This window comes from Pimephales promelas, chromosome 3 (genome assembly GCF_988280905.1).
Source record: "Pimephales promelas chromosome 3, fPimPro1.hap1.1, whole genome shotgun sequence".
Classification (NCBI taxonomy): domain Eukaryota; kingdom Metazoa; phylum Chordata; class Actinopteri; order Cypriniformes; family Leuciscidae; genus Pimephales; species Pimephales promelas.
In genome coordinates this window covers 15,621,037-15,642,319 of record NC_142771.1, presented here as the reverse complement: position 1 = coordinate 15,642,319, position 21,283 = coordinate 15,621,037, and the positions used below count along the sequence as shown (strand labels likewise).

Genomic DNA, 21,283 nt, shown 5'->3' with positions numbered 1-21,283 from the left:
TAGGAGTAAGTAAGCGGATAACCTCTGCTTTCGGTTCCAAAAAGTAACCATAGCAACTGACTCTCTGAGGATAACCTGCTCCGGAGCAGGTTATGTTGTAGGGTTAGTTTGTTTCAGAGAGGTGACGGAGCATGGCGTGACCTCTTGAAGACGATCCAGTGGATGAGGAAGCACAGATAATACGGATAATATATATATATATATATATATATATATATATATATATATATATATATAATATATATAATAGAGTGGCGAGTTTGTCCATTCAATGATATTTTATGACAGACCATTTACTTAATCTACTGGTGACAGTTACATTTTAAATGTTTCTAATTAGATAACTTTCAATTTCAGGGTTCCCAAATTTGATTGGGTGTATTAATGGAACCCACATTCATGCAATAAAGGTCCTTCAGTAAATGGAGACTGTTATAGCATCAATGTGCAGGTGACAAGAGATTTTTTGCGTGCTAAATGTTTGGGTGTTTAAACCATTAAATCACCCTCATTACTGGTCCCCACTAACTACTAGGTAATATGTGATGCAACCCACCTCATCACTAATTTTGAAGCCAAATGGCCAGGGTCTGTACACGTTGCCAGAATATACTAAGAGTCATTATTGTGCCACAAATTTCAACAGGGTATGTTTTGCCTTACAAAATGTTTTTTTTAAATGTTTTTATTTTTATTTTTTTATGCAATTATTAGGTGCGTTCCATTCAACAGGGTCCCTACGCAGTGTTCACTGCTCCCTACTCCCTGAACATGGTATATCAGTTGAAAGGGACTTCACTGACTTCCTGTGAAGTGATGTACCAATGTTCCCTTATTCCCTATGCCGTTTGCAGTGCCCTTCGGACTGAAAATGTTCGTTCCCTTCGAATTGGAATCTCACTTAAGATGGCGAAATACCCTGTGAAGTCCACTTCGCAGTCCACTTACGGTCGAATGGAACGCACCTATACACTTTAACTACCTTTATGGGACACTTCAATGGTTACTTGATGGGGGACAGAGGGTACCCTTGTCTGACCTATTTGATGACACCCTACCCTGAACCTGAGCCTGGACTGCAGGCACAATTCAACCTGGCCCACAGCAGAACACGGTTCAACGTGGAAATGACCATCTAGGCATCCTGAAAGGTTTCAGTTTAAGGTTTCAAGATGGACAAGAGGAAGCCCCAGTGCATCCAGTAGACCAAAGAGATGGCATGGTAGTACAAGACATGATTTGCCAAAATCACTTTAACCCTTATGCTGCATTAGGGACATTTTTGGTCTTTTGCAGTTTAATTTCTTTGACCATTTTGGCTGTTTTAATGCAAATGGTATGAAATTTGGCAAAATTGTGACTTTTTGGATACATGTAAAAAATGTGATCCCATTTTGCAAAATATGTATAACACACACTGTGTAGATCAAATAGTAACACTCAGCACCATAAAGACCAAAAATGGCCCATTGAAACCCATTAAAACGTTGTTTAAATCCGAGGCTGTCAGTAATACATGAAACATGATTTTTGCACAAACATCCTTTCATTTTGAAGCAAAAGCATTATATTTGCATTATATAGTGTATTCCACCAGATGACGTCACTACATATTTATTCCCTATGGGTGGAAATGCACCTTATTTTAGGCAATAGGCAATGTTTAATAGGTGGCCATTTTTGGTCTCTAACGCGCTAAGTGGGATTTTTTGCAAAGTGGGACTGTGATGATCCAAATCTAAAGTTTTCTCTTTGCATTTAGTTTATTGAAAATAATTGAATTTTTGTGTTTTTTCCTCTTATACAAATCGATGGTTTCGCAAACAAAACTGGTAATTAAAGGGTTAAAATCCTGAAATTGAATACATTTTTGGTAGTTATGATGAGGACTGATGCTGGTTAAAAGATTTAACTTGGTAAAAGTGGAAAATAATAATAATATATAATATTTTAGGCAATGTTTAATATGTGGCCATTTTTGGTCCTTAATGCACTCAACGGTGTTAAAAATCTAATGCAGCACAAGGGTTAATTAAAACCAGTTAACAGTCAAGTGTTGTTCATTGTTTCTTTATTTCCTGTAACAAAAGACATTTGTATTTATTGCTTTAGATTTCATTCAACAACAAATGACAGATTAATGTTCACATACTGTTTCCCACCTTAAGCTGGTGCTCCAGCAATTCAATTTCAAGTCTGGCCGCATTGCCACATTCGCATTTTTCAAGAGATTCATATCATGCATAATCGTGCTTGCAACATTTGTTCCCCTTCATTTATTTATTTTTACATTACAGTTTGGAACTGTAGAGTACAGTCAGTTACACAATAAATGTGAGTGTAGCCTGTTTCTTTAAAAATGCAGAATCAGCTGCTCTTCCATTGGTCAAGAGCTTGTCACCCCTCCTACGCAAATGCGTCTGATTGGTTGATGTTTCAACGCCCATGTGAATTACATATGATTGCCGTAAACGTCACTTTTATTGAGTCCATGTACTTTTACTGTACTACTTGCTGTGATAGTGTGTGAGAAATGTCACTTCGCACAGCTGTTCGTGGCCTCAGGGCTCCGTTGAGGAGTGTTTTGCAGCCCTGGCCCGCAGTGAACGCGAGCAGACCGTACGCGGCTGCGGCTCAAGCGCTGTGTGTCCTGGAGAGCGAGCTGGACTCTATCCGCGCTGCGGGCACATGGAAGGGGGAGCGAGTCATCACCTCCAAACAGGGCCCTCATATCTCTGTGGACGGCAGCACAGGCGGTGAGCTACGCAGCAGAGTCAAATAACGTTACTTGTACTTCAGAGAAGATTGTTATGTTTGGGCTGTACGTTCCTGGAGGCACATGGCAGTTACCTGGCAGTGGCAAGGGGAATTCAATTTTTATTTATTTTTTTAAATTTCCTCCTCTGAATAAAAGAACTCTATGCTTAGGACGCCACACACTTGTTTTATCTGTCAACTTTATTATAAACTTTATTTATTTAGGTTTATAGTCACATCACGTAGGCTTAGAAGTTAAAATATGGGGTATCTATCTATCTATCTATCTATCTATCTATCTATCTATCTATCTATCTATCTGTCTGTCTGTCTGTCTGTCTGTCTGTCTGTCTGTCTGTCTCTCTGTAACTCGCTTGACTTGATCCAAAGATTTGTGCTTACATTAACTGTAGCTTAAATAGTGTGGACTCTGTTATATTTAGTTACCTCATTTAGTTATTTAATACCAAAACTATAAAAAACATTTGGAGCCTATTTTATTTCAGTTAGTTGACAAAGATATATTTAGCATTTTCATTTAATTTATCTCGCTGTACTAAATAACTAAACCTGAAATAAAATAGAATTAAAAAAAAACAATACAGACATATTTTCAAAAAGATAATCAAAATTACCAAAAAAAAAATGTCAAAAATAAACTATAAAATTGGAAAATGCCTAAATAAAAGTAACGGTAACGCTTTGCCATAATGTCTCATTTGTTAACATTAGTTAATGTATTAACTGATTAATACATTTGTTGCAGTATTTCTTATTTTGTGTCAACATTAGATATTAAAAATCCATTCATTGTAAGTTCACAGTGCATTAACTAATGTTAACAAATACAACTTTTAGTTTTACCAAACTAATTTAAATATGAATTGAAACTATGTTAGTACCTCAATACTAATATTATTCAAGGGTGGACAAACATCTTTTAATTAATTGTTATTTTTGTAAATGTTTCGGACTGGATAGTAAAGGAAAGCATCCAACAAGTGTCCAGAATATCCACATGTGAATAAAGAGGATTTGATCTTTTGCTCCTCTTCTGATGGCCCACGCCTCCCTATTTCATTTGTAGACATACTGAATTTCTGTGCAAATAACTACCTGGGTTTATCCAGTCATCCGGAGGTGGTGAAGGCTGGAATAGATGCCCTGCAGAAGTATGGCGCTGGCCTTAGTTCAGTTCGCTTCATTTGCGGCACCCAGGTGAGGGGAAATAATGTATTTGAACACATTGATAGCAATGTGTATCGACGCCTTAATGTTTGTTTTTTAATCTCTGTTCTCTAGAGCCTCCACAAGACCCTGGAAGAGAAGCTAGCCCAGTTTCATGAAAGAGAGGATTGCATTCTGTATGCAAGCTGTTTTGATGCCAATGCTGGTCTGTTTGAGGTGACTTAACCAATCGACATATTATATACTTAAGTAAACATGTTACAGTTACACTGCCAATGCACTGTAACAATTCAATACATGGGTGCTCTTTACTTCAGGTCCTGTTGGGTCCTGATGATGCCGTGTTGTCTGATGAACTAAACCATGCCTCCATTATCGACGGCATTCGTTTGTGCCGTGCCAAGAGGTTCCGCTACAAGCACATGGACCTGAATGACCTGGAAGAAAAGCTGAAAGAATCACAGGTATCACTGGATTTTTCTCATGTTTTAAAGGGATAGTTCACCCAAAAATGGAATTTATTCCCCCTCAAGTTATTCCAAACCTGGGTGTGTTTCTTTCTTCTGTTAAACAAAAAAGAAGATATTTTGAAGAATGTTGGTAACCAGACAGTTGTTGGACCCCATTGACTTCCATAGTAGGAAAAAATATTCTATGGAAGTCAATGGGGTCCATCAGCTGTCTGATTACTCAAAATATCTTTTTTTGTGTTCAGCAGAAGAAAGAAACTAACACAGGTTTGGAACAACTTGAGGCTGAATAAATGAGGACAACATTTTTGGGTGAACTATCTCTTAAATCTCTTTCATGCAAATCAGAGGTCGCACCGCAAGTGGTTTATGTGCATGGTGATATGAAAATTAATCACTGTGTGACAGCTTGTTATGTTTAGTCAACTTTTGTAATCAAAAAATGCATAACTTTTAGTTTTGCATTTCATTTATGTTCCTATACACCTTAGAGGAGCTAGGTCATTTTTGGAGAATTTAGTGTTGATTCGGTCACTTAACCCCACAGTCCTCTCGTCTGAGGTTGGTGGTCACAGACGGCGTGTTCTCCATGGATGGCGATGTGGCTCCTCTGAAAGGTATCTGTAATCTGGCTGAGCAGTACGGAGCTTTGGTTTTCATTGATGAGTGTCATGCCACAGGATTCATGGGTCCTCGCGGCCGGTGAGTACACTGGGTAGCACTTGGTAGCACAAAAATACTACATCATCTTGAGGCCCCCTTGTTTAGAAGGACCTTCCTCCTTAAATATTGAGGCAGTTATATGTTTTTATTTTTAAAGACTTGCTGTGTGAGAAATTATTGTGTCATAATATCTTACAAGTGGACATCTGTGCATTTATTTCCCACAGAGGAACTGATGAGCTAATGGGTGTGATGGACAAAGTGCACATTGTCAATTCCACTCTGGGAAAAGCACTGGGAGGTGCTGCTGGTGCGTATGTCTTGCATTTCTAGATATTAAACATCAGCTACATGGTCAAGCTACCATAGCTATGTTTCCATCTAAAGTTGGGAATTTAACTTGTGCTCAAAATTGGACTATCGCTTGAAACATTTGCGAATAAATCACAAAATCATCCCTTCCTGGGAATTTGTATCTGTAATGCCCACAGACGAAATGCAATAAACACCGTCATTTTATCTTGTGTTCAGATGCTGTTTGTTTTTTAACGTTTCTGGGAGGGAATTAAACCAAATAATTTTCATGACCGACTTTGGCTCAGGCATTTCAGGACCATCAAACCAACATTTGAGATGCTGTACGATGAAACTAGTCCAGTTATCCAGTCACAGCCACTGTTGAGGCAAAGTCAGTAAAGTTTTTTTTGTTACGCATCGAGGGATTCAAATGTGCATCTTCGCATCTTGCTGTTTCCATACAGCATTTTTTTTATGCGATATTGTAAAATTCACATAAAAATAGGTGGATGGAAACATAGCTTATGTCGGGTAAAATCACAAATTAAACAGCAGTTCCTTTGCTTTAAAGGCTGAAGCAATTTCAGTCCTTTCAAACATATATTTTTCTGATTCTCTGTCAGGTGGTTACACCGTCGGACCCAAGGCTTTAATTGAGCTTCTGAGACAGCGTTCTCGTCCATATCTCTTCTCCAACTCCCTCCCCCCTCCTGTGGTGGGCTGTGCCATCGGTGCTGTGGACCTGCTGCTGGCATCCAATGAAATTGCTCAGTCCATGGCAGCTAAAACCATGAGGTAGGACTGGAGGTGGGAGTTGGCATTCTGTGACGTTTGTACTGTAGATTCAATTACACCCTTTAGCTTGTGTCACTGCATCTATCGTTTGTGGAAAGGGGATGAGCAGTGTTAAAACTAACAGAATATGTTTTTCAAAGCAGCAGTCGACTCTGCAGTCAAAACAAAATGAGCTGACTTTAGCTGGTTCAGTATGAATGCTTTTAAGAAGAAAGGATTTTTAGAGTTCACTGAGTTTAATGATGGGAGTTCTCAACACAATGGTCCATTGTGCATCTTTTCTTCTGTCCCAAAGGTTTAGAAACAACATGACCCAGGCAGGGTTCACCATTTCTGGCCAAGCTCATCCAATCTGTCCTGTGATGCTAGGTGACGCTCGGCTGGCTTCGCTCATGGCTGACGACATGCTAAAACTGGGTGAGAATTTGGGTGTATATATCATGTCCATTTAAATGAATAGATCTAATAGTCCAGTTTAAAACAGTGTTTTCTCTCCTTGTCATCAGGAGTTTATGTGATCGGTTTCTCCTACCCAGTCGTCCCCAAAGGAAAAGCCCGCATTCGAGTCCAGATCTCTGCGGCTCACACTGATGAAGACATTGATCGTACCGTAGATGCCTTCATACAGACAGGCAGGAAGCACGGGATCATTTCCTAATGCCAGAAACATAATGGATAAAGTGGCTGACTGTTAGAGTGAGGCTAAAGTTACATATCATAGAAATTCTGAGATCTGTGAAGGTCAAGGGAGGGGTGCTTGTATATTTTTCGGTATTGGCAGAATAATTTTTTTCTCTATGATTAATAGTTGCTACTTTTACAGCAGTCTTGCACAGCAGCTTTATACCAAAAGTGTCTTGACCTTTTTTCAGTTGAGACATTATTTGCAAAATCATGTGTAGATCATACTTATGGTATAATTGTCCATAGATGATTCAAAAAATAAAAAGATGCCATTTAATGTCTCCTCTGCTCTTTATTAAACTTTGGCACACAACATTTAGTTATTTCTTATAGAATTATGACCTTTTAATCACCTTTTTCCAAGACCTTAGACATTCTCTGTCCCTTATACAGTTTTATAAAATGAAACCTAATTCTTGACGTTTAATAAACAAAAAGTCCATTTTATTACCATTTGCAACATTTCTTCAAGCAACAACCCAATGTTATCACAGTGAAGTCTGTCATTGTGTCACAACAGCCTAATATAGGCTTTTTAATTATATAAATAGTAAAGCAATTTATGGGTAACAATGTTTTGGCTAATAAATACTGTAATAAATGTATATAACAAACTCTAGGCCATTGCCTAATACTGTTATTCTGAGATTACAGTTAAAGATAGTTTCAGCTAAAATCTTCATTATATAATTGACTCTTGTCTGAATGTATGTCATTGTGTGGTTTTTTTTTATCCCGGTCTCCACCATCTATACACAACAAATATTTCGGCATTACGTTACTTTTTTATTTTATATGATATTTATTTACATTTAAAGTCTTCAACCATGCTGAAATTCCGCGCCAAGCAGAACAACTACTTCCGGTCCCTGCACTTTGCTTTGTGTTTTTCCCGCCAGTGCTCCGCTTTGCTACCGCCTTTTTCGTGACGTAACTCGTCATATCTGCTTGTGGACGAATAAGCGGGACGGAAAAGTCACTGAGGGCGGAGTCTGGCTTCAGCGCAAGGCAGGGCTAGAGGTTTTGCCGCGAAAGTCAGCTCGCCTGTGTAGGGAAACACATTGTTGATTTTGACCGACACAGAATATTAGCAAACCTTAAGACTTCACTGCACTTTTTAAGTGATATCTTATTAATCATTTATTAGAAGGAGTCCATTACAGAACATTTTGCAAAATGTCGGGATTTGATGATCCAGGAGTTTATTATAGTGACAGTTTCGGTGGTGGAGAAGGCATTGGCGATGAGGGGGTCCTGAAACGCAGCCAGATCAAAAAGAAGTTTCGTGAGTTTCTGAGACAATTTAGGGTCGGCACCGATCGCACTGGATTCACCTACAAATACAGGTATTGTGATATCAGATGTGTTTACTTGCGTCCTGGTGATGGTTCTTCTTTTTTTTTTTTCAAAATATGTTTTGCACAATATGTATCTAACGTTGCCGTTTCCATGTGTAGTCCCGTTGCACGTTATATATTTATGTCCACTTTTTCCGTAATTCATATTATTATTTTTTTGATGTATTTATCTTGGAGTGATGTGGGATTTGCTTCATTCTGAGTGACTCAGTAGAACCCATTTGCAACATGTTTTGTATGACGGAATCGTTTATGAGTCGGTTCAGTGATCAGAACGGTTCGAAAGAATCAAATCGATTAAAACGAATGATTCCTTAACGCTACTTTTCATTTCCACTAATATATTGAACTGTGTACATAAAACGTACTTTTTACCTAGGGTTATTATCTTCAACTGCTATTTCTATCATTCTAATGCTTCGCTCCATTGTTAAATGTCTTTTTTCCTCAGAGATGAGCTCAAGAGGCACTATACTTTGGGCGAGTACTGGATTGAGGTGGAGATGGAGGATCTGGCCAGTTTTGACGAAGATCTGTCGGACTGTCTTTACAAACTTCCCACAGACAATTTGCCTTTGGTAAGGACAGAATTACAGAAATAATTTTTCAAATAGATATCGGTTTTATTTGGATTTTTATTTTAAGTAATTATTTAATTCTATTTTATTATTAAATATTTAATAGCAAGTTTAAACCAAAGTAGTACATTAATAATCAGATATTTGCCAATTTAATGTAATTTCTGAAGATTCTGAAGAGTTTATTAATAAATAACTTAATAATTTACTATTGTGATTTATGACTTTCCGGGATGCTGTGTTATATTTATGAAATACAAAATGTCCAATTTGAACATTGTTGTTGATAAGGTTTTCCCTTTAATGATGTTGCTCTGTGATTGACAGTTGGAGGAGGCGGCGCAGGAAGTGGCTGATGAGGTCACACGTCCACGGCCACTAGGAGAAGAGACCGTACAGGACATACAGGTCATGCTGAAGAGCGACGCCCACCCGTCCTCCATCCGCAACTTGAAAGTGAGAAAATAACCATGACAATTTAAAAATGAAACCCAACGGATATGGAGTATTTGTTTACTCTTAATTTGTGCATAGTGCGCCACATCCATAGATCTACAGTTAAAACAATTGACGTTTTAGGTTAAGTGTTTATTTTCAACTTGTCTACGTCATTTTTTGCAGTCGGAGCAGGTGTCACGTCTCGTGAAGATTCCCGGTATAATCATATCCTCTACGGCCGTGAGGGCCAAAGCCACTAAAGTGTGTCTTCAGTGCCGCGGATGCAGAGCAGTCATCAGTAACATCCCATTGCCCCCGGGACTGCAGGGTTACGCTCTGCCCCGCAAGTGCAACGCGTAAGTATCTTCCGTTTCTCTCAGTTGACACGACAAAACATAACCGGCGTTTTCAGAAATCTCCACTTTGGCCGGAGTTTTTAGAAATAATCGTTTTCTGTGATAAAAATGTGGTTTTCGTGTAAATGACAGGCCAAACCGCAGGGAAATATCTGCGTTTTCCCTTCGTGTAAACAGGGCCTTTAAGACTCTCTTATAGATGTGTTATTAGAGCTGCAGGTTTAATCGTTAAAAAATCACAATCTTGACACCCACGTGATTTTATTATATTAAGAGGCTTTGTTCACCGCAGACATTATTTCAGGCGATTTAGCAAAATCCCATTCAAAAATCTCATAGACTTAAAGAGCGAGGGAACCGGGAGTGCTAAAATGCTAACTCACTTCCGCGTTTGGCCTACGAAGTGACGTGATAACTTCGACACTCTATAGACTGAACCGTTAAAACTCGTTTGCATGACGTCAACGTTTTCAGAAATTAGCATTTTTATAATTTACACAGACAATAGCGCTATCGTTTTCAAGAATGTGCACATTAAAACCTGTTTCAGGCCCCCAAAACGTAGTTATTCGTGTAAATGAACGGCCAAAACGCAGTGTAGTTGGTGTCGTATAAACGTCCCCTTAAGTTAAACACACATTTAAATTGGACTACAACTTGAAATGATGTGGCTACCGCGATCTGTCACGAAAATTTAACAGACAGAATTTGGAAGCTCTGACTTTCAAAGTGCAAAGATTGTGCTTTTTGGGTGGGAGGTTTACAACAAATAATGTATAAAGCGTCATTTAAAATCAATGAACTATTGTTCTTAACCTAGCCCAAATAGATGCAGAAAATGGCCATGTTGTTATACCAATTTCCTGTCTTTATTTTGTCCCTCAGTGACCAGGCGGGCCGTGTCAAGTGCCCCGTGGATCCGTATTTCATCATTCCGGACCGGTGCGTGTGTGTGGATTTCCAGACTCAGCGTCTGCAGGAAGCACCTGATGCCGTTCCCCACGGGGAAATGCCACGACACATGCAGCTCTACTGCGACAGGTGGATGTCTTTCCGCTTTGTTGATTCAGATTTGTCTGTAGTGTGTCTAATCCATGACTTTTACCTCCCAGGTACTTGTGTGACCGTGTAGTGCCAGGCAACAGAGTAACCGTCATGGGCATCTACTCCATCAAAAAGGTGGCTCAAACCAAATCCAAAGGTCGTGAAAAGGGCGCAGGTGTGGGCATCCGAGCAGCGTACCTGCGTGTGGTTGGCATTGAAGTGGACACTGAAGGAGCAGGTGAGCGTGTGCAAAACATTATGTGAAAATTTGTTTTGGGTTTAAACGGCATCTCTCTTTAGACATTCTCATGACCTTCTCACCGTCTTTCAGGCCGTGGAGCCAGTGGTTCAGTCACACCTCAGGAGGAAGAAGAGTTGAGGGCTCTGGCTTCCTCTCCCTCCGTCTACGAGTCCATCGCTCGCTCTCTCGCTCCGTCCATCTACGGGAGCGATGACCTGAAGAAGGCCATAGCGTGTCTTCTGTTTGGGGGCTCCAGGAAGAGGTGAGATGACACAGAAACTGCCTCATTTTCATATTGAGTTTGCTTTCGCCACCTTTCTAATCTGCTCAAAATGGCTTTTGTCAGGTTGCCTGATGGTCTGACGCGCAGAGGTGATATTAACTTGCTAATGTTGGGAGATCCAGGCACAGCCAAGTCTCAGTTGCTGAAGTTTGTGGAGAGATGTTCTCCCATTGGGGTAAGATTATAATAAATATGGACATCATTTATTTGCCCTCATCTCGTTTGTATGACTTTCATTTCGTGAAACAGAAAAGAAGATTGTTTTTTTTTTTTTTTTTGATGAATGTTCATCCAGCTCTTTGCCATGTTAATAAAAGAGATATGGCCAAGGAATTATTTACATATATTCCTATTTAAAGATATTTGAAATGTGCTGGATGTTGTTTAATATGCATGTATTTATATAATATATGTATATATGATATAATGTATGTTTTTTTAAATAGATTTTATTTTAAAACAGATAATTTTTTAAATATATTTGTTTATTGACTTAATTATTTGTGTAGTAATGCTTTTTATTATTATTATATAATTTATATATTTTATATTATTATATAATATTATTATTATATAATTTATTTTTATTATTATTTATTATATTTTCATGTCATTTTAATAGGTCATATATTTAATAATAGTTGACATTCTGTATGTTATAAAATATATAAATTCTTAAATGTTATTATCTTCATATTTTCTTGACTACATGACATTAATATGTTATTATAAATATAATATTACAATATTATTAAATTATATTTGAAATATTATTACATGCACAACATGTATTATATACTCTATTACAATTTTAAATGTATTAATACAATTTTTATTTTATTATAAATAATATATGGATGTGCATGTAATCAATCATGTCACATAATTGTTTGCTTTAATGGAGAATTATGACCGTATATTATATAATCTATTGTAAGAGATTTATATTTAATGTTATATAGAAGCATTTAATATCGAATGCATTATTATTTTACAATTTTAATCTAAATGAATCAATTCGTCTTCCTTTCAGATACATAAATCTTTTTGTATGCTTTGTTCCTCTTGTAAGTCTCTGAATAAAAGTGTCTGCTAAATGCATGAATGGAAATGTTTCCTTTAAATGAGAATTGTGTGTGTCTGGGTTAGATCTACACCTCCGGTAAAGGCAGCAGCGCCGCTGGTTTGACCGCCTCGGTTCTTCGAGACCCCAACACTCGTGGTTTCATCATGGAGGGAGGTGCCATGGTGCTGGCGGATGGTGGAGTGGTCTGCATCGATGAGTTTGACAAGGTTTGACTTCCTCTAAGCAGTTTGGATTTCCTGAAATTAAATGTTCATTCAGTCTTATGAAATGCTTATGAATGTTTCTCTTTTCAAAAGATGAGAGAGGATGACCGAGTCGCCATCCATGAGGCCATGGAGCAGCAGACCATCTCTATTGCAAAGGTACCAGACATTTATCACTGCATTGTACTCGCCGATACACATCCTCTGTGTTTGAAGAGACCGTAAGCTGAAGACATAGACACGTCAATTCTTTGTTTTCACCCAAAGGCTGGCATCACCACCACTCTGAACTCCCGTTGCTCGGTATTGGCCGCCGCCAACTCTGTGTTCGGCCGCTGGGACGATACAAAGGGAGAGGACAACATTGACTTCATGCCCACCATTCTGTCTCGATTCGACATGATCTTCATCATCAAAGACCAGCACGACCAACACAGAGACATGGTGCTGCTTATAGACTGCTAAAGTTCATTGAAGAGTTTTACCCAGTGATTTCATGTGAGCTAATGCACATGTCTGTGTGTGTTTATGTAGACTTTGGCACGGCATGTGATGAACGTTCACCTGAGCGCTCAGACGCAGACGGAGGGAGTCGAGGGAGAGATTCCTCTGGCCATGCTGAAGAAATACGTCGCCTATGCGAGAGTGTAAGTCTGGGTCAAAGTCCATAAACACAATCTGAAACCTAATTCATCAGTAGCAGTTTCCATCCACTCTTTAATGGGAATTTTTGGGATATTGCATAAATAAAAAAAGCTGGATGGAAATGCAAAGATGCACATAAATTCTAAAAATGTGCATTAAAAAAAAGCATGTTCTCCAAAAGTGCCTGTGATTGGATAACTTGACTAACCAGCGACCAATATATATATATATATTTTTTAAAAGCATCTGAGCCAAAGTCTGTCATCAGAATTATTTGTCTTAAAGGGATAGTTCACTTTGAAATTAATTTTTGGTATGTTTTAGCTTACCTCAAGGGCATCCAAGATGTAGGTGTCTTTGTTTCTGCAGTAGTTTCAATTTTGATATTTTTAGGTCGAACCGTTCTTGTCTGTCAGTCATATAATGGAGGTCTATGGTCACCACCTCAAAGAGCATGCACAGAGAAGTCCAAATTAAACATGGTTTAATGACTCGTAAATGTAAGTACACAATGATGGCCTAAGACACGAAACGAGCGGTTTGTGTGAGAAAACGTACAGTACTTGTATCATTTTTTTACCTCTTAACCACAGCCACAAAGTGCCCGCGCTCTCAGATCCCTTGGAGGTGACTGTGGTTACAAGACGTTAAAACGATATAAATACTGTTTGTTTTCTCACACAAACCACTCATTTTGAGGTGGTGACCATTGACCTCCATTATATGACTGACAATAACGGTTTGACCTAAAAATTGAAACTACTCCGGAAACAGACACCTACATCTTGGATGCCCTTGAGGCAAGCTAAAACATACCAAAAATTAATTTCAAAGTGAACTATCCCTTTAAAACTCTCCCAAAAGCGTCTCACATAAGTGCTTTCACAAGCACTAGCCTCTGAATGCAAGATAACATGACAGCGTTTATTGCATTTCATCTGCGTGTTCTCATTAATTTTTGATGGAAGAAATAGAGCCACATTAGAGCAGCAAGTTCTGTTTTTATTACAGATGTTTTGAGCCAATTTCCCTGTTTTATGCAATATTCCAAGTTAAATTCGCAAGTGTTGTCATCAGAATTAAATGCGTTGTAAATTCTTAAACAGGAAATGTGGACCCCGCCTGTCTGCGGCCGCGGCAGAGAAACTGAAGAACAGATATGTGGTGATGAGAAGCGGAGCGAAGGAACACGAGAGAGAGATTGACAGACGTGCATCCATCCCCATCACTGTCAGGTAACAACTGAATTCAGGAATATGTAACCTGTTTTAACTCTATACATTTTGTGTATTTATATACATGAGCCCAGTGGCATATTCAGTAGTCTGTATGCAGTACTATTGCTTATTTCAAACGTAGCGCTTGTCTGGTTATGTTATTATAAAGTGTTTGTTCATTTGTCGGCCTGCAGGCAGCTTGAGGCCGTGGTGCGCATTGCAGAGTCTCTGGCTAAGATGAAGCTGCAGCCCATCGCTGGAGAGGAAGAGGTGGACGAGGCTCTGAGACTCTTCCAGGTGTCCACGCTAGACGCGGCTCTGTCCGGCAGTCTCTCTGGTAAGTGTGCTGGTCTCTAAAGCAGAGAATAGACTAATTTTTCTAGTGAAACATTTACTAAATTATCAAAAAAAATTTCTGTAATTAAAAACATTTTAATTTTGCAATCATTTCTGTTACTCTTCAAAAGAATGTAGAAGCAACAAAGACAGGATAGGACAGGATTTAATTCATTAGAGAAATCGATATTTATTACCCAGCCCTAGTGTACAGGGGTTGGACAATGAAACTGAAACACCTGGTCTTACAACACAATAATTTGTTAGAATGGTAAGGGCCTCATTTTGCATCCAAATACAGCACCAATTGACAGATAGAAGTCCTTCACAGTGACCAGAGGGATTATGAGCCGTTCCTCTTCCAGAACAGTGTCCAGGTCACTATATGATGCTGGTGGACTCGCTCCTCCAAAACACCTCAATAATATTCAGATCTGGTGACTGTGCAGACCATGGGAGATGTTCAACGTCACTTTCATCTTCATCAAACCCTTCTGTCACAAGTCTTGCTGTGTGTGTTGGTGCATGATCATGTGGTTTGAGCGGTTTGAGCATCAGGTGCTCATGATCCTCCAGAAGGGTTTGGTAGTCCTCGGCAGTGTCGTGTCCATCAAATACAATCAGGATTGTCATGATATTGGAGCTCAAACCATCACTGATCCACCCGTGCTTCACTCTGAAGATTGGCCGCCAGGCATATAGATGTGAAACCTCCAACATTGGCCAGTGTTTCAGTTTCATTGTCCAACCCCTGTATATTGTTATCTGAGAGTTGATTGACATCTTTCAGATGCGTCATTGGCATCGCCACCCTCTGGTAAAATGGTGTCAGTACCGAAAACATGGGGATTTAAAAAAAAATATTATTTAAGATAATCGCACAATCTATTCGATATCAAATCAACTAATTGAATATTTGAAAATCGTAACTCATCCCTAATATATATATATATACTGTATGTAGGCTATGTGTTTGTATTTATATAGCATTTTTAATTTTTTCATTAATAGCTGGAAATACAGCTGTACGACAACTATAAATTTACAGAAGTATGTTTGTTGATAAACAGTGGTATATTTATTGATTGCCATTTTTAGCCTGTTGTATCTGATGCGCCTAAAACTCGCATTCTCTCAAAACCTCAACTATGACGGCCAGATAAATGATCCTGAGCCATGTTTGCAACACAGGAATTCATACCAAAAATGTTCAGTAAAAACCAGCCGGAATCCTGTTATTGAGCCGCTAGCCTCTATAAATGTAGCTGGAGAGTCTGATGTATGTCTGTAACGTTAGGTGTGGAAGGATTCAGCACTCAGGAGGATCAGGAGATGATCTCTCGCATAGAAAAACAGCTGAAGAGACGCTTCGCCATCGGCTCTCAGGTGTCTGAACACAGCATTATACAGGATTTCACCAAACAGGTGAGTTGAAGCTCAACTTTTCACGTCACTATTCTTCACCGTCAATGTGCAATTACAGCATTCAGATAAATTCTCCTCCTCTCTGAACAGAAATACCCAGAACACGCCATTCACAAGGTCCTTCATCTGATGATGAGGAGGGGTGAGCTGCAGCACCGCATGCAGAGGAAGGTTCTTTATAGGGTCAAGTAGAGAGATGATGATGTTGTGTGTTTGCTTCATGCATACATCTGACATCTGATCTGAAACCTCCGCAGAAATGATATACAATTCAGATTTATTGTACATAGTTGTGTTGGACACTGTTGTTGGAGAATGTCCTGTTTATCAATCTTACTGTTACTAAAGTAATTATTCTCATCTTGCTCTGTCAAAGCTTGTATGATTTCAAATGCTACTATAGCAACTCCATGCTTTACACTCTCTCAAATGGTTCACCACTCGTCAAACTAAAGTAACTTTTGTATGGAAACAATAAAGCAATTTAAGAAATTAATATTCTGGTCTCTTTTAATGGAAAACACATCAGTATTGATTTTTTTTTATTTTAACTTCAATTTTATTGCATATTTCCCAAATACATAAAAAAATCACATTGATGGACTCTGAAAATCAAAAGCATCTGCCAAATGTATAAATGTAAATGCACATTTTAAAGGAAAATTGTGCTGACATGATACCTTCAGTAATGTCTAAAACTATTTGGGGGGAAAATTAGAAGTGCATGTTTTATAATCATGATTGGTGTTGGTTCAAGATCTTGGTTTGATTTGACTTCGGCGTGATATTAAGATGTAACACAACGACACAGACAAGTATAAAATGTTCTGAATCAAAAAGCATAAACTCCCATTCCTACAGTTGCCAGAGTGATTCCCACACCTAATGCAAACTGGAGCATCGGCGAGTTGGAGAAGGTTTTTGGGGTTTTGGATGCTGCGTCGTTTCCTTTTTCACCTAAACAAACAAAAAGCAAGATTGTAACAAAAACATTAGCATATACATGTACTATTTCTACCCGATTTTTGACTTATTTTTTGATACTCACTTGAAGCTTCCTCTGTGATGCTCAGCATTTTCTGGAGATCATCAAAAACCTGTTTAAAATGACAAATACAAACATTGCATCAACTTTTAAAGTCACACCTCTATTTTTCAACCCTATTTTCTTGTAAGAATATCTAGACTTTGAATTACTTTTGGATCTATCTAATGTTCTATATCTATCATTCTATCTGTTGCTCTTTCCATCTATCCCTCGTTCTATCTCCATTTATCTACAATCCTTCCATCGATTATTGTTCTATATCCATCCATCTATATAGATTATCGTTCTAGATTTATCCATCTATCGATAATCGTTTTATATCCATCTATCCATCCATTTATTATTGTTCTATATCTATCTATCTTTCTATCTATCTATATCGATAATCGTTCTATATCCATCCATCTATTATCGTTCTATATCTATCGATTATCGTTCTATATCTATCGATTATCGTTCTATATCCATCCATCCATCGATTATCGTTGTATATCCATACATTGATTATCATTCTATATCTATCTATCGATTATCGTTCTATATTATCCATCCATCGATTATCGATCTATATTTATCCATCTATCTATCGATAATCGTTCTATATCCATCCACTGATTTTTGTTCTATATCCATCCATCTATCAATCGATAATCGTTCTACATCCATCCATCGATTATTGTCCTATATCAATCCATCCATCCATCAATTATTGTCCTATATCAATCCATCCATCCATCAATTATTGTCCTATATCAATCCATCCATTCATCGATTATTGTTCTATATATCCATACATCGATTATCGTTCTATGTCTTTCGATTATCGTTCTATATCCATCGATTATCATTCTATATTTATCCATCTATCTATCTATCGATAATCGTTCTATCTCCATCTATCCATCGATTATTGTTCTATACCCATCCATCTATCTATTGATCATCGTTCTATCTGCATCCATCTATCCATAGTAATCATTTCTAATGTTTTTCAAAGAAGTTATATATTCTCACCAAGGCCGCATTCAAAAATACAATAAAAACTAATATTGTGAAATATTATTACAATTTTAAAAAACTGTTTTCTAATTTAATGTTTTAAAATGACATTTATGCTGAATAAAATTATTAATTGATTTAAAATAAATTAACTATATATATATATATATATATATATATATATATATATGAACATAAAAGAAGATATCAGTGCTGACCTCAATGTTAAACTCAAAAGCTCTGGTAGCCTCATCCAGCACGTCCTGCCTCTGCTGTTCTGTTAACTCAATGCTGTTCATTCTGCTCCTGTACAGCTGCTTGAATCTGTTGGGGCTCGTCACTCCAGGAAACAAGAAGAATGCAATACCCTTGCTGCCGCTCAGTCCCAAGGATTTCTGGGTAATTTTGCCCAGCACTTGGCCTCCTGACAGGTCTCCGAGATAGCGTGTATAGGCATGTGCCACCAGAAGATCCGGACAGTTCTTGCCAATCTAAAGGGAACAGAGAGCGCTGAGTTAGAATGAGAATCACTGGAACGCAAGAGCGTTGAATTCTAAGATTTCACATCCTCATGCATTCCACTTAAAGAGATGATTGACACACTCGCCTCTCTCAGTCTCTGTGTGTATCTGTGTGTGGCGGCCGGCACTGTTATTCTCTTCCTCCAGTGGGGACCAAAGAAGTGCTCCAGGTCCATCTCCAGAGACTCCAGTCTGGCCAGCTCCTGAGGGAAGTAGATGGGCTGAACGGAAGGATGGTCAGCGTTCCTGTCCAGCTCTTCCTCTAGCGCTTGGTAGATCTCATACAGAGAACACAGCAGAAGCTGGAAAAACACATGGAGAGGAACTTTATTACACATGACACAGATGAAGTTAGCTGTTAGTACACTCTTGACAGAACCCTTAAAGTGTTCTGTCAGGAGCTCCATATATAGAACCTTTTAGGGGTTCTCATCATGGAATCATTTTATGAATTTAGTTTTAATTAATTTTTTAATTAAAATTTAACCAATTAAACAGCTCGTAGACACTATAATATTAGGAAAAAAATTAAATAACCTGTGAAACATGAAAGTATTAAGACATTTCTCCTTATATAGAATCATTTTTGCATAAAGCGTTCTTTAAAATTAAGTCAAGAACCCTAGTGTTCAATATAAAACCCCACTTAACCTTCGAAAAAAGTGATGACTTGTTGAAGTTTCTCAGACTTCTTAACACTATTTATTATTATGACTGATAATGTGAAATCTAATGATATCGTTTTAAGAGATATTTAATCCATTTTAAACTTTTTGCAAACAATATGTAGCATAATTCATACATTTACAGCCTTGAATTTGAATTTTAATTATCTGTAAATTACTAAACTGTAAACTGCTGAAGATGGCAATTGATCCAGTAATACTAACACTGTCTCTTCTAATTTATTTATTATTTAAGAATATATATATATATATATTTAATATATTTTTTACATGGACTGTGTAAGATTAAACTGAGAGGGGTTGTAGCACTAGCATATTGTTGTTGTTTTAAGTCGCTTAAGATAAAAGCGTCTGCTAAATGAATAAATGTAAATCCGTGATCACAGCCATTTGACGGCTTTAATTAGGATAACCGGCCCCAATACATCAATCAAACAAATAACATAATCATATCAACTATTAAATGAGCTAGAGAGGGAAGAACACAAAACAAAACAAAAAAAACTGCCAAAAATGTATGGTTTCTGAAACTTGCCAAGGCAGACTGCCAGCCAGCCACTGACAGGTCACGTGACATGCCAAAAACATTTATTTTAAACCCCTTTATTGTTTCAATATATAATAGGCTAGTTCATCAATTTGTTTACATGTTATAGTCCCCATTGTTTGTTTGCATCCCCCTAATATATGATCTTTGTGCAGCTATATTTACCTTGTACTGTGTTTGCGTGATCTGTCCTCTCTGGTAGTTGAGCATCAGTTGTGTGTTCTCAGCTCGGACGTGACTGTCTTTGGTGGCAGCTTTAATCTGCTCAGACAGATCACTGCAAAGAACACAATTAAGGCTAACTCACTCACTGATTTATGCTTTTAAGAATCACTGACTCGACTCGATATCTAGCACTGTAACACTTTATGCACAGCTGCACTACTTCCTTGAACTTCAGCCAGCTCCTTTGTTTCCTGTCTGCCATTATTGGACAAACTGATTAATCCAGGTGTGCCTGACCCCAGTAGTCACAACAACAATAATCAGACACACCTGGATTTGTCCAATAATGGCAGACAGGAAACAAAGGAGCTGGCTGAAGCTCAGGAAGTAGTGCAGCTGTGGATAAATCCAATTGCTGTAGCTTCTACTTTTGGTATGATTTATGAGGCAATTATTGCTGGTCTCATAATCACTGAAATTAATGTGGTTAGACATTTTTACCTGTCAGAGCCATCTCTCGGTTTGCTTTTCATGGATTCCATTCCTAAAACAACAAATATTTGTTATTCAATCTCACAATGTCCACTGTAATATATATACAAAAAAGTTGTGCCATCTTACTTGCGATGTCGATGTCCTTGTGTGTTTGTTGCGGTCTCTCGTTCTTCACAGTCAGTGTCCACAGAGGGCTATGATCTCCCTAACTGTGCCACTTGGTTTTTATATGATTTCCTTCCCATCTAGGTCACTGGATTTAGTGAAAAGGGAAGTGAAAATGTCGAGGTAGTTTCACATGGTTACACTAACCATGACTTGAGGTTTTTTTTTTTTTTTTCCGACACATGAAGTCACATGAGGTCAACTAAGTTGTTTCAGTCAAATATGTTTATATGGGTTATAAACTTATAAAGTGTGTTGCAACGTTTGTTATTAAGAGTTATAACGTTTTTTTTTAAATATATTATGGGGCATTTTATAGTTGACGATGATTTCATGACTGTACTGTTTCTTTGTTGGTGTGTTTCTAAACATGACACAGCAAAATCTTAGAACCATGACAGTGTAGTTTAATACAATACTTTGCTTTATTTGTTTGTAAACGATTTCAAAGTAAATCTTGATTTCGGTTTACATGTTTTAGTAAAAAAAAAAACATAATTTAAAATATTTTAATATATTTTTTTTAAATATATATAATAATTTTCTCTATTTTATACTCTCACTAGTTCGTTTAATTTATCTGTCAACGCAA

The 21,283-nt window shown here is 37.8% G+C and overlaps 3 protein-coding genes across 4 annotated transcripts; 2 read left to right on the top strand and 1 right to left on the bottom strand.

Moving 5' to 3' along the window:
- Positions 1-2,461: 2,461 nt before the first annotated feature.
- gcat (glycine C-acetyltransferase) lies at positions 2,462-7,135 on the top strand. The gene is made up of 9 exons (XM_039646837.2): positions 2,462-2,756; positions 3,845-3,975; positions 4,060-4,161; positions 4,263-4,409; positions 4,963-5,117; positions 5,306-5,388; positions 5,999-6,170; positions 6,466-6,587; positions 6,677-7,135. Exons 1-9 carry the CDS (start codon positions 2,534-2,536, stop codon positions 6,826-6,828), a joined length of 1,287 nt encoding a protein of 428 aa, XP_039502771.2. The 5' UTR covers positions 2,462-2,533; the 3' UTR covers positions 6,829-7,135.
- A 723-nt stretch (positions 7,136-7,858) lies between these two features.
- mcm5 (minichromosome maintenance complex component 5) lies at positions 7,859-16,561 on the top strand. The gene is made up of 16 exons (XM_039685512.2): positions 7,859-8,200; positions 8,664-8,790; positions 9,118-9,246; positions 9,412-9,584; positions 10,470-10,625; positions 10,697-10,866; positions 10,960-11,131; positions 11,216-11,327; positions 12,302-12,445; positions 12,536-12,601; positions 12,710-12,886; positions 12,977-13,089; positions 14,194-14,322; positions 14,499-14,641; positions 15,938-16,065; positions 16,156-16,561. Exons 1-16 carry the CDS (start codon positions 8,031-8,033, stop codon positions 16,255-16,257), a joined length of 2,211 nt encoding a protein of 736 aa, XP_039541446.1. The 5' UTR covers positions 7,859-8,030; the 3' UTR covers positions 16,258-16,561.
- A 39-nt stretch (positions 16,562-16,600) lies between these two features.
- On the bottom strand, positions 16,601-20,789 carry hmox1a (heme oxygenase 1a). 2 transcript variants are annotated; one of them, XM_039685513.2, is made up of 7 exons: positions 20,653-20,789; positions 20,533-20,575; positions 20,032-20,143; positions 18,720-18,935; positions 18,331-18,603; positions 17,114-17,162; positions 16,601-17,022 (listed from the first exon to the last, which is right to left on the bottom strand). In XM_039685513.2, the coding sequence occupies exons 2-7, from the start codon at positions 20,571-20,573 to the stop codon at positions 16,898-16,900; spliced, it is 816 nt and encodes a 271-aa protein (XP_039541447.2). In that variant the 5' UTR covers positions 20,574-20,575; positions 20,653-20,789; the 3' UTR covers positions 16,601-16,897. The 2 variants fall into 2 exon arrangements, with proteins under 2 accessions (XP_039541447.2, XP_088984461.1); XM_089128335.1 differs by having other exon boundaries at positions 16,729-17,013.
- Positions 20,790-21,283: the final 494 nt, after the last annotated feature.

Coding starts and splice junctions, on each gene's coding strand:
- mcm5 (XM_039685512.2), top strand. CDS start 8,031: ATGTCGGGATTTGATGATCCAGGAGTTTATTATAGTGACAGTTTCGGT. Junction 9,585..10,469: donor CTGCCCCGCAAGTGCAACGC/GTAAGTATCTTC, acceptor TTTGTCCCTCAG/TGACCAGGCGGGCCGTGTCA. Junction 12,446..12,535: donor GCATCGATGAGTTTGACAAG/GTTTGACTTCCT, acceptor TCTTTTCAAAAG/ATGAGAGAGGATGACCGAGT.
- hmox1a (XM_039685513.2), bottom strand. CDS start 20,573: ATGGAATCCATGAAAAGCAAACCGAGAGATGGCTCTGACAG. Junction 18,604..18,719: donor ACACACAGAGACTGAGAGAG/GCGAGTGTGTCA, acceptor TGTTCCCTTTAG/ATTGGCAAGAACTGTCCGGA. Junction 17,023..17,113: donor CATCACAGAGGAAGCTTCAA/GTGAGTATCAAA, acceptor TTGTTTGTTTAG/GTGAAAAAGGAAACGACGCA.
- gcat (XM_039646837.2), top strand. CDS start 2,534: ATGTCACTTCGCACAGCTGTTCGTGGCCTCAGGGCTCCGTTGAGGAGT. Junction 2,757..3,844: donor TGTGGACGGCAGCACAGGCG/GTGAGCTACGCA, acceptor TTTCATTTGTAG/ACATACTGAATTTCTGTGCA. Junction 4,162..4,262: donor CCAATGCTGGTCTGTTTGAG/GTGACTTAACCA, acceptor TCTTTACTTCAG/GTCCTGTTGGGTCCTGATGA.